Raw genomic sequence first — 12148 nt, forward strand, 5'->3', positions numbered from 1 at the left:
TGCCCCTAAGGGTGCCGGCCCCTTTGGCATGAGTGTCCGGAGGCCAGCAGCACCTGCTTGTGTCTGGGGGCCGGCGAAACTTCAGCTCATCGCGCTGCATCTCCAGCTCCTTCACTGCCTTCTCCAGCTCCTGCTTCTTCTCCTTGCACCTTGTGAGGTACTGCTCCATTTCCAGCAGGGACTTCTGCTGTGCCTGGAGCCTGATGGGGATGTCCTGGCCGGGAGAGAGCACAGGGACTCAGCCCAGGGCACTCCTGCAGGGTACAGGATCTGGGCCGTGCTCCTGGGGAGGTTTCTGCACCAGGAACCACAGGAAGCACTGCAAGTTCATGGCGTGGAGCAAAGCAGTTCCAGCCCTGCCTGTACAAGAGGGGCCCTGGGGGGCTCTGGGGACAGAGGAGAGCAGATAACCCTGCCATGGAACAAGGTGAGCAGACAAGGCTCAGCTCCCTGGGGCTGGAGCAGCCCCAGCTTCTACCAGAGATGGCTTTTCACCTCACCCAGAGGCGGGAGCACTGCACCACATCCTTGGCCTCCTCTATCTTCTCCCTCACGTAGGCCTCCCGCTGCAGCTGGTACTTGGTGGCCTCCAGTTTGGCAGCTGCGGTGGAAAGGTTGTGGCAGGGAAGGATGCCTGCGGCTGCGCCTGCATCCCCCCCCTGCACCCTGACAGGCACTCACCCACCACTGGGTCCTCTGCGGGCAGGCTCAGGAAGTCCCTGCTGAGGTCATGCTTGGCTTGCTGCAAGGATGTTCATCGTCACCCCTGAGCTGCTGGCACCCTGGGGGAGCTGGCCCTGCAGCCCCTCACCCATGGCAGGCTGGGCACTGATGCCCGCCCTATGCCGGCAACCCTGAATGTGCCGGGGTCCCCCAGCTCACCGTTTTCAGAGCCCTTTCTTTTGCTTCCTTGAGCCAGCCTCCGTCTGTGGGCTCTTTCTGAGCAGCCTGGGTGCGGAGCCTGAGCTCCCTCTCTGCAAGGACCTGGGTTTTCGTCCTGACCATGCGCTCCTGGAGCAGAGCAGAAGAGAAGTGGCTCCCAAAGCTCCAGCGGACCTCTGTGAGCTTCTAAGCCTGGCATGGCCAGCATCAAAAATGCCACCCCCTACCCCCTGTAAACAGCCTGGGAAGGAAAGTGAGCAAGGCCAGCTAGAGAATGGAGAACGCCACCTTCCCCGTGGCCAGGGCTTCAGGCAGCTGTCCCCAGCTCAGGGCAGCCCGGCCCAAGAGCCAGACACAGGAGGAGCTATGGAGGCATCTGGGTGCTGCGGGGAAGCCAAGCTCAGTCTTGCTTTTTCTTGAAGGAAGGAAGACTCAGCAGCACGGCCATCTGGTGCCATGTGTGGGCTCTGGAGGGCAGGAAAGCACCCTGAGGTGCCCTGGACGATGGTCTCACCTCGGCTCCACGAGCAGCTCTGAGCCCACGCGAGGCCATGAGCTCCATGTCCTCCACCTCCCTATGCTGCAGCTCGGCCGTCTCACTCAGGAGGTCCAGGTGCAGAGGCAGGTGGGCCAGCTCCTGGGACACGGGGAGCCAGAGCCCACTGAGTCCCAGGGGTGCCCTGTGCTGGGACAGAAGGTGGAGGGGAGCAGGAGGACCTCCTGCAGGAGGGTGTCCCACCAGCACAGCCCCTTGGGCCCTTCAGTGCCTTTGCAGGGGGAGCGGGTGAGACAACGGCACGGTGAGGATGAGCTCACCTTCCTCAGGGCATCCCGCACCGCCACGTACAGGGCAGTCACCTTCTGCCCAGCGCGGACTTTTGTTTGCATCTTCTCTATGTTGCCCTCCAGGGTACGAACCACCTGGGGCAGAGAAGGTTGGAGACAAGGGGTGAGCCCATCTACTGAGACCAGTGCCCACCCAGGGGGGCAGGGTTGACTGAAACCCCCCACGGGTGCTGCCACCCCAGGGAGGGGCCCTGGCACCTGTGCCTGCTGCTGCTTTTCGGCCCTCTGGACATCCTGCAGCTGCTGCAGCCGCCTCTGCAGCCGCTCCTTGGCCCGGCTCCGCTGCTCCACCTGGTACAGCAGCATGTTGCATGTGTTCACCTGGCGACAGACTTCAGCCCGGAGCTTCTCCCGGGCCACCTGCATGGGATGTGAGCATTTGCCAGGCTGGAGGCAGGGCTCGCTGGGCGCCCACGGGAGAAGGGGTCCTGCCTGCAAAACTCATTGCCAAGGTAGAGCTGGGGATGCTGGGACCTGCTCGCTCCCTTGGCGGGACAGGAGCTCTGCTGGGGCAAAGGACCTGCTCAGGGAGCTAGGGAAGGACACTGATGGGTCCTGCAGTGCAAAGGGTCCCACGGGACCGCTCATGGACGCCCCGTGTCTCACTGCACCAGCCCTGCGGGGCTGTCCTGGTGCTGGCACCAGCTGCCTGTTCCCTCCAACCGCTCCTTCTGAGCATCCCCTGAACCCCAGCCCACTGCCAGCAGCCTGGCCCCGCTGGACTCTGCTATTACCTCCAACGGCTTACTGGCCAAAGCAATGCCCAAGGGCTGCTCCGCTCCGCAAGCCTCAGCGATGGTGAGCTCATGCTGTGGGCAGAAGAAGGGCAGAGAACACATCACTGCCAGCCTGGGGATGGTCCCAGCCTCCTGCTGCCCTGCACTCCCTGCTCCTGGACAGGACCAGTGGAGAAGCTAGCTCTGCACGTCCAGCAGAGTCACAGTCACGGAGGCAGCAAATGGGACCTGCCGGTACCTTGCGGGCAAGGCCCAGGACATAGATATCCTCCTGCACCGCCTCTCGCAGCTGGGGCAGCCGCTCCACGTTCTGCGTGAACTTCTCTTCCTGTGGCTTGCTGTACAAGTTCCTTGCTTGCCCTGCAGGACATTGAGGAGCTGTTGGTACCATGCAGGATGATGCGGGGACCAAAAGCCCCCTACTTGGCCCAGCCCATAACGCAAAGCCAACGGGGCAGCACCTTGCAAGGCTATGCTGGCACGCATCTCACGGATGCGCTTGCTGAGGTTCGTCTTCTGGCCCAGCATGATGCCGCTGCTCCTGCCTCGGCTCTCCAGCCCCGCTGTGTACGCAGCAGCCACTGCAGTTCTACTGCCCGCTGCAAGGGTCACAGAGCTGTGGCCAAGCCAACGGAGCTGAGCAACCTACGTCCTCATAATTGTCGCAGGGCTGTAACCACAACATGGAGCTGAGCTCCCTACGCCCTGGGAACTGTTGCCGGGCCGTAACCACAGCAACGGAGCAAGAGCAGCCTCTTGCTGCCTGGACATGTCCCTTTGGAAAGGTCAGCTCATTGGTCAGGAAACAGCCGCGCAGGGAGTTACGCTCCTGTTGACACGGGCAAGAACCAACCAGCTCTCAATACTGATTATTTATTCGGATGCTCACCGTATGCTCTTGCTCACCTACAAACGGGACACGAAATGCAAGCACGTACACTTGTTTGTTGGTCAATACCATCAAGATCCCACTACCAGAGAGCTGCAGAAAAAGACTTTGGAGGAAATGGCCTTCCCAGCACTAAGCTTGTACTTCAGCCGAGATCAAGCTTCTGTAATGCGGGGTCTTTTACCTACAGCCATCCTGTTGTGCTAAGGGGGTTAAGAAATACCCTCTGAGGCTCTTACTCAGCATCTCCTTTGCAGATTTATAAATGGCATGTTAGCGCTAATAGCCAGTGACAAGCTAAATTCCGACACGATTATCTCTAGTGCTTCATCAAGCCTGCATGAAGAAGTGGTCGCTTGAAAGACAAGCAGGGAAGGGTTTGTACACCCAAGGAATCTCCCCAGTCTGGCCATGCATGTAGAGATCTCCACACGGAGGCCACGTCCACGTGCCAAATACAGGAATTACGCCCCTAACCTTTCCGAGGCAAAATTTAAACACGTAGATTACATTGGGTGCAAGAGAAAGCATTTTAAATCGGATAAAGTGGTTCATGAATCTCCGTTTCACTGTCCCTCAGCAAAACTCGGCTTCGACAACGGCAGCGGGGAACTGAGCCCTTAACTTTTTACAGTGCTTTTTAGAAAAGCGGGGAATTGAGCCTGAGACTCTAAAGCAGCTAGCAGGTCTAGTGGCTGTAGGGAAGGCTAAGAGATTTTGTTTGCAGATCCTAATACAATATTTGAGGAGAGTGAGTGGCAAAAGTTTGGTGATGAACTATTTGACTCAGTGCTTAATGATTATAAAAAGGCAAAGAAACTCGGTAAACCACGGAGGGAAGTAATGAACTGTATAAAAAGATACAAGGCAGAAAAGAAAACTGCTGCGGTAGCAACGGAGAAACTAGGAACAGACGTCCCCGGTCGGCTGAAACCGGGGGAAGATTACAACTCGTTCCCCCCCACCCCAACTCGCGGGAGCACAGGGTTTCCCCCCCCCCTTTTCTCCCCCTCCATCAGAAGGTGCCGCGGAGGAGGTGTAACCCCCTGCTCCCCCACCACCCCAGTTCCGAAAGCAGGGACTTTGAAAAGGACAGAGAAAGTATATTAGAAGGTACACGCATGATAAAAGTCGAGGAATCCGAAAGAAAGAGGGCGGTGCCTCGGCGCCGGACCGATTGCGGCGCCATTTTGAAGCACGCAGTAGAAAATAGGGATCATGCGCGAGCGGGAGATTTAAAGGAACCGCGAGCCTCTCCAGCCCACTATGCCCCAGAGTGAAAAGATTTTTAACTCAGTCACGGAGGAGCCAGGTCTGCAGATGGCCACATACCGAACGAGAGACATCTGATAAGAAAGACACAGCTGCGAGCAACGGAGACCCCGAGTTCGGCGCAGGATCAGCCCCCGAATCCCCTGAATCCGAGCCAGATTTATATCCTCTGCTTCCAGACCCTGACTCTTCATCTCCCGGGTCGGTCTGCTCAGACTTACTGGCCCTGGAGACGCTCTGTTGTAACAATGGGTAACCAAAGAGGTGAACATTACTGGGGAATTTTCTGCAATGGGCATCTTGGCATATCCTGTGTTTACTACACAGCAGGGGGCTAAAGAGTGGGAAGCTCTTGATCTCAAAATAGTTAAGGAGGCCTGACAAACGGTGACCACGTATGCGTTAAAATCCTCTTATACTCAAGCTGTATATGTTATGATTTTTTCTTGCAATTGACAGGGAGAGCCCATACAGTTTCTCTGTGATACTCATGTACTAGAAGTTGGTAAATATAAGTATGTCCAGGTTTCTATCAACCCTTGGAGACCTCTGTAGATACTGCTAGCCACTTGTTCCAGCACTTGTTCCAGGCTGGCCACCTGTGTCGGAACGAGTGTGCATTTTGGTCGGTATAAAAGCCCAAGCCTCATACGATGTGGGGGAGGCGGAGCCTCTGCGGGGACCCCCGCTAAGGTTGAGCCTGCCACCTCTCACTGCAATGATGCTTCTCCTTCTCGGAGCTGGTTTGCTGTTAGTCTCCACAGGGTCCTTGTGCCACGTTCTGTACGTGGGACTGTAGTGGGAGTAATGATGGCTTTTGCAGGGACTAAAAAAAAAAAAAAAAAAGAAAAGAAAAGAGGGGGAGAGAGAGAGAGTAATGATGCTGCACTTAACCTGTCTAACCTGTCTACTTCTCAAGAACTGAAGAACTGATAACCTGGGGGAGGGGGTATATTTGTGTCCTCCTGCCTACAGGTCCATGGTGACTGCCTGCAAAGTTTGTCAAGCCTTGCCATGAGCTGGACAGACGAATGGATAAACCTGATGCCTCAGCTACAGGAGCTGACCGTGAATACCCCAAGCAGACTGAGATAGAGGAAGAGAAAAACGAATGACTGCAAAACATCACTTGGGGGCAACTGAAAAGTAACATCCTGAATATGTGTGCTTGTAAAGTAGTTATTATTAGAGGTTGTGATTTTGTGTATAAAACCACCTGTATTTACTAGCTAGTTGCTAATAAGAAACTGCACCTTGTATTGTATAGATTTGTCACTTGTAAAAGAGATGTTAGAGTATGGAAATTTGCAGTAGCTGCTAGAAAATGCTAAGGCAAAAGCTAGAAAAATTTTAATACAATGGTAGTGTTATAAAGGAGGTGATGGAACAAATTAAGGGGGGGGAGAATTCCACTGGTAAGAAATTTCTTTGGCTAGTCCTTCACTGCCATCAGCATCTTCGACATGCTGCTGCACCCTGTAATAGTTACTCTGCTAATGTAAATTTATGTATGCCTTGCTGTAGTAGCGACTCGTTACTGGAGAAAACAAAAGGGGGAAGATGTGGAGACAGTGTTCTCACAGGAGAATGGGTAATTGGTACATAAACTTTGAATGGTCCTGAAAGATACCGCGGGGCCGTGGGAGGCCCGAGGAAGCTTAAGCAAGCAAGATAAGAGGCTGGAATTCACCAAGCTAATGAGAACTGTGGACTGTTGGCAAGCTTTCAGGGTTGAGTTCTCACACCTGTGTTTAACCGATTATATGTTAGTCACTGAGGGTCTTCAAAACATGGATCCAATCATAATATGCCAAATCACTGTAAGTGCTTCAGCTCAACTAAGCAGACTGGGTTGCTGAGTTGCTAAGCAGACAATTCTACATCGAAGGCAATTCCTGATTTGTTTTAATGTTGACTCTGTAAGACATGCAACACTGCAGAACCTTTTGTTGTTGGAACAGGGACATGGATGTGAAGAGTTTGATGGAATGTGTTGTATGAGTCTCTGATTATGCTAATTCGATGTACGCACAGCTGAGAACCCTGGCTCAGCTTACCCAGCAATAGGAAATGAGCAATATCCTAAGAATAACTAGATGGTTGTCTTCACGGGGCATTACAGGTTGAGTCAAACACTGTTTAAAAGTATTGCACTTATGTATCCTTGTTAGGTTAATCATCGTAGCTATTAGGCTTGTTTATAGTTGTGTGATAAAACAGGTGAACAGAATAACCCATAATGCCTTGCTTGCACAAAGAAAAAGGGGGGAATTGTTGCAGAATGACTCTTAAGAGCAGGACCATAGAGTTCTGGAGGACCGTGCAAGCAAGGCAGGGGGTGGCCCCCACAGGTGGCCGGAGACCGGACCTGGGAGGAGAATGTGGAGGAAGCTGTGGGGGCTAACCAATACTGTTATGCCAAGAAGGAGTGGCTGAATACCACTCCTATATATGTGTGAACTGCGTCACAAATAAACTAGAAGTTGCTTATCACCCGTATTGGGTTGGCCTGTCTGCTTCTCCTCGCCGCTTACATCTGGGCTCCTCTCGGATCTCCCTGAGCCATTCCTCATGGATGCCAATGACCGCCCCACTGTGGTGGGGGGGACAGTGTGCCCAGCTGGGGTCCAGACCCGCTGCTCCTCAGTCCCTCAGCCCCGGGGAGCGGCGGTCCTCTCGCACAGGCCTCCTGCTGCCTCACCACCCCAGGGCTTCCTCCCATTCTGCTGCTGCCAATGCCCACATTCCACCCTAGCTTTTCCTTGGTTCCCTTCCATGTGGAGGGATGGAGTTTTGGGTGGCTAAGAAAGGGCAGGTTGGCGTGTCGGTGGGGCTTATCTGGTGCTCACCATGTGTAGGTGATGCCCAGCAAGAGCTTTTTGTCCTGGCACACTGTTGTGGGAGGAGGCATTGGGTGTTTTAATTTTGGCTCTTCTATGCAGGCTATCTATGATGTAGTTCCTAGAAGTTCAGCTCACCCCCCTGGCTGCGGTAAGCACATGAGAACAGGACAGGGGCAGGAGATGGGTGGGTTGTCTTCTGCAGTGTGATTGCAGAAGAAAGTACCTGTTGGGCTCTTGGTTCTGGGACGCTCCATTCCACGTGGTCACTGGCACATCATGCTCCTTCTGGAGCTTCCTTTCAAAACCACAGCTTGTGCTACGTTTTGGCAATAGAATCCCCACACCTGCAGTCACACAAAGCCCACCAAGCGCATCCGATGGAATGAAAAACATCTCCTCTATTAACAGGAGGCAAAAGTGCACAACGGGTGCTCTGGGGCATCCCCAGGTCTCGGGGAGCAACGGCTACTTCCTCTTGCTTTTCTTCTTGCTTTCGATCAAGTCCAGCCCTTGCTTCTTGATGGCTTCTCTGGTGAGGACAAGGCCACTGTGGTTGTCAGGGATATCAAAATCGTCTGGAGGAGAGAGCGGAGAGGAGCGGGCTGGGGAGGGTCTGTGGGGCTGCCTCTGCTGTGCCTGTGTCCCCAGGAGGAGCCGGCAGCTCCCATAGGAGGAGGCCACTGGCAGAGCCAAGCCCTGGCTGGGAAGAAGATTCACAGCCAAGTGGTTCTGAAGACGAGGCTCTCCCCGCTTGCACCACAGCATCCCCCCTTGCTCCTGTGGTGCTTCTACGCTCCCCAAGCCACCATCTGCCTCCAGTCTCCCACATGCACACAGAAAACCAGCACTATGCTCAAAGGCCTGGAGCCAAGCGCGGTCAGCCCCAACGCCTGCAGCAACTCCTGGGTTGGGCTCTGCTGGGACAGTGGGAGATGGGCAAGGACAGCCAGAAATGCCAGGAGGCAGGGGCTGGCTGGGGCAGTTGCCGTGGGATGTGTCCCCTTTCCTACCTTGGAGCCCCACGCCCGTGTCCTCCAAGGAAACCTTCCGGTTCCGTGGATCGGCCATGAGGGTTTCCTCCAGCAGCTGCCTGACCTTCACAAAAGTCTGTGAAAGAGAGGCTGTGTTCATAGCTGAAGGGGAGGCGGGTGTTACAAGCAAAGGGGTGCCCAAGCTCCATGTGCCCCTGGTAGGGAACACCCCACAGAGCCCGGGGCCACCTGGGCCTGAGCTGCTCCGTGGCTCTTCCCTCGAGCACCTCCATCCTCCAGCTGGGAGGATGGCTTGGCACGGGCCACCCGGGAAAGCCTGTGCGGGTCCCCAAAGAGCGCAGCAGGGATGGAGCCGCCGTGCACCTCATCATCCTCGCTGTGGCTGGAGGGGGGCAGGTCAGCCACCCGCTGCACCAGGTACTGCAGCTTCTGCTCACACTGCCGGAGCTTCTCGTCCACTGCCATGGCCTTGACAGGATGCTCCTGGAGTCAGAGAGGGAACAGCCTTGGTGGGGAGAACGAGCCCCTTGGGGTGATGGTCGCTGCACCAAGTGTCACCACACGGTGCCGTTGCAGCACCAAGCAGAGCCTGGGCTCTGCTCAGCCCAGCGTTGGGCGGGTACCTGGCCAGGCACGGTGATGCCCCGCAGCCGGACGAAGAGGTTGTCAAGTGCGTTTTCAAAGTCCAGCAGCGTCTCCTGGCTCCTCAGCAGCTGGGCTCGCCCCTGTTCCAGCCGAGCCTCTTCCCGCTGCAGCCTCGTCCTCAGCTCCTCCACCAGCCCCCTGGAGCCAACCACGGTCACATCCATACAACGGCACAGGGGTGCAGACACCCCAAAGCTGTTGCAAAAGCTGCTGCCCAGCTTCTCCCCTGCCCCCAAGCGCAGAGCAGAGATGCTGCCTGCAACTCAACCCCACGCTGCTGCTGCTCCCACTTCCCATGCCAGGCAAGGAGCAAGGCTCCTCCTGCTGCCAGCGCAGGAGCTTTGCGTGCTCTGCCAGCACCAGAGCTGGGGCAGCACTCTGCTCAGAAAGCCTCCCAGTGCGGGAGGGGTGGGCAGCCGCAGGGTGACAAAGGAAGGGCTGCCCTCTTGGGACACCTGCCATGCACGTGTCCCCCTGCCCCTAAGGGTGCCGGCCCCTTTGGCATGAGTGTCCGGAGGCCAGCAGCACCTGCTTGTGTCTGGGGGCCGGCGAAACTTCAGCTCATCGCGCTGCATCTCCAGCTCCTTCACTGCCTTCTCCAGCTCCTGCTTCTTCTCCTTGCACCTTGTGAGGTACTGCTCCATTTCCAGCAGGGACTTCTGCTGTGCCTGGAGCCTGATGGGGATGTCCTGGCCGGGGGAGAGCACAGGGACTCAGCCCAGGGCACTCCTGCAGGGTACAGGATCTGGGCCGTGCTCCTGGGGAGGTTTCTGCACCAGGAACCACAGGAAGCACTGCAAGTTCATGGCGTGGAGCAAAGCAGTTCCAGCCCTGCCTGTACAAGAGGGGCCCTGGGGGGCTCTGGGGACAGAGGAGAGCAGATAACCCTGCCATGGAACAAGGTGAGCAGACAAGGCTCAGCTCCCTGGGGCTGGAGCAGCCCCAGCTTCTACCAGAGATGGCTTTTCACCTCACCCAGAGGCGGGAGCACTGCACCACATCCTTGGCCTCCTCTATCTTCTCCCTCACGTAGGCCTCCCGCTGCAGCTGGTACTTGGTGGCCTCCAGTTTGGCAGCTGCGGTGGAAAGGTTGTGGCAGGGAAGGATGCCTGCGGCTGCGCCTGCATCCCCCCCCTGCACCCTGACAGGCACTCACCCACCACTGGGTCCTCTGCGGGCAGGCTCAGGAAGTCCCTGCTGAGGTCATGCTTGGCTTGCTGCAAGGATGTTCATCGTCACCCCTGAGCTGCTGGCACCCTGGGGGAGCTGGCCCTGCAGCCCCTCACCCATGGCAGGCTGGGCACTGATGCCCGCCCTATGCCGGCAACCCTGAATGTGCCGGGGTCCCCCAGCTCACCGTTTTCAGAGCCCTTTCTTTTGCTTCCTTGAGCCAGCCTCCGTCTCTGGGCTCTTTCTGAGCAGCCTGGGTGCGGAGCCTGAGCTCCCTCTCTGCAAGGACCTGGGTTTTCGTCCTGACCATGCGCTCCTGGAGCAGAGCAGAAGAGAAGTGGCTCCCAAAGCTCCAGCGGACCTCTGTGAGCTTCTAAGCCTGGCATGGCCAGCATCAAAAATGCCACCCCCTACCCCCTGTAAACAGCCTGGGAAGGAAAGTGAGCAAGGCCAGCTAGAGAATGGAGAACGCCACCTTCCCCGTGGCCAGGGCTTCAGGCAGCTGTCCCCAGCTCAGGGCAGCCCGGCCCAAGAGCCAGACACAGGAGGAGCTATGGAGGCATCTGGGTGCTGCGGGGAAGCCAAGCTCAGTCTTGCTTTTTCTTGAAGGAAGGAAGACTCAGCAGCACGGCCGTCTGGTGCCATGTGTGGGCTCTGGAGGGCAGGAAAGCACCCTGAGGTGCCCTGGACGATGGTCTCACCTCGGCTCCACGAGCAGCTCTGAGCCCACGCGAGGCCATGAGCTCCATGTCCTCCACCTCCCTATGCTGCAGCTCGGCCGTCTCACTCAGGAGGTCCAGGTGCAGAGGCAGGTGGGCCAGCTCCTGGGACACGGGGAGCCAGAGCCCACTGAGTCCCAGGGGTGCCCTGTGCTGGGACAGAAGGTGGAGGGGAGCAGGAGGACCTCCTGCAGGAGGGTGTCCCACCAGCACAGCCCCTTGGGCCCTTCAGTGCCTTTGCAGGGGGAGCGGGTGAGACAACGGCACGGTGAGGATGAGCTCACCTTCCTCAGGGCATCCCGCACCGCCACGTACAGGGCAGTCACCTTCTGCCCAGCGCGGACTTTTGTTTGCATCTTCTCTATGTTGCCCTCCAGGGTACGAACCACCTGGGGCAGAGAAGGTTGGAGACAAGGGGTGAGCCCATCTACTGAGACCAGTGCCCACCCAGGGGGGCAGGGTTGACTGAAACCCCCCACGGGTGCTGCCACCCCAGGGAGGGGCCCTGGCACCTGTGCCTGCTGCTGCTTTTCGGCCCTCTGGACATCCTGCAGCTGCTGCAGCCGCCTCTGCAGCCGCTCCTTGGCCCGGCTCCGCTGCTCCACCTGGTACAGCAGCATGTTGCATGTGTTCACCTGGCGACAGACTTCAGCCCGGAGCTTCTCCCGGGCCACCTGCATGGGATGTGAGCATTTGCCAGGCTGGAGGCAGGGCTCGCTGGGCGCCCACGGGAGAAGGGGTCCTGCCTGCAAAACTCATTGCCAAGGTAGAGCTGGGGATGCTGGGACCTGCTCGCTCCCTTGGCGGGACAGGAGCTCTGCTGGGGCAAAGGACCTGCTCAGGGTGCTAGGGGAGGACACTGATGGGTCCTGCAGTGCAAAGGGTCCCACGGGACCGCTCATGGACGCCCCGTGTCTCACTGCACCAGCCCTGCGGGGCTGTCGTGGTGCTGGCACCAGCTGCCTGTTCCCTCCAACCGCTCCTTCTGAGCATCCCCTGAACCCCAGCCCACTGCCAGCAGCCTGGCCCCGCTGGACTCTGCTATTACCTCCAACGGCTTACTGGCCAAAGCAATGCCCAAGGGCTGCTCCGCTCCGCAAGCCTCAGCGATGGTGAGCTCATGCTGTGGGCAGAAGAAGGGCAGAGAACACAT

The 12148-nt window shown here is 57.3% G+C and overlaps 1 protein-coding gene across 1 annotated transcript; it reads right to left on the minus strand.

Annotated features, from left to right (window-relative positions):
* Window positions 1-7934: 7934 nt before the first annotated feature.
* LOC133278178 (coiled-coil domain-containing protein 183-like) lies at window positions 7935-12148 on the minus strand. The gene is made up of 12 exons (XM_061470704.1): window positions 12044-12148; window positions 11508-11669; window positions 11280-11384; window positions 10978-11100; window positions 10464-10592; window positions 10263-10323; window positions 10082-10182; window positions 9566-9795; window positions 9085-9244; window positions 8825-8944; window positions 8480-8576; window positions 7935-8044 (listed from the first exon to the last, which is right to left on the minus strand). Exons 1-12 carry the CDS (start codon window positions 12146-12148, stop codon window positions 7935-7937), a joined length of 1503 nt encoding a protein of 500 aa, XP_061326688.1.

This window comes from Pezoporus flaviventris, unplaced genomic scaffold (assembly GCF_033815535.1).
Source record: "Pezoporus flaviventris isolate CSIRO_AGI_PZ_B2104156 unplaced genomic scaffold, CSIRO_AGI_Pfla_v1 ptg000063l, whole genome shotgun sequence".
Classification (NCBI taxonomy): Eukaryota; Metazoa; Chordata; class Aves; order Psittaciformes; family Psittacidae; genus Pezoporus; species Pezoporus flaviventris.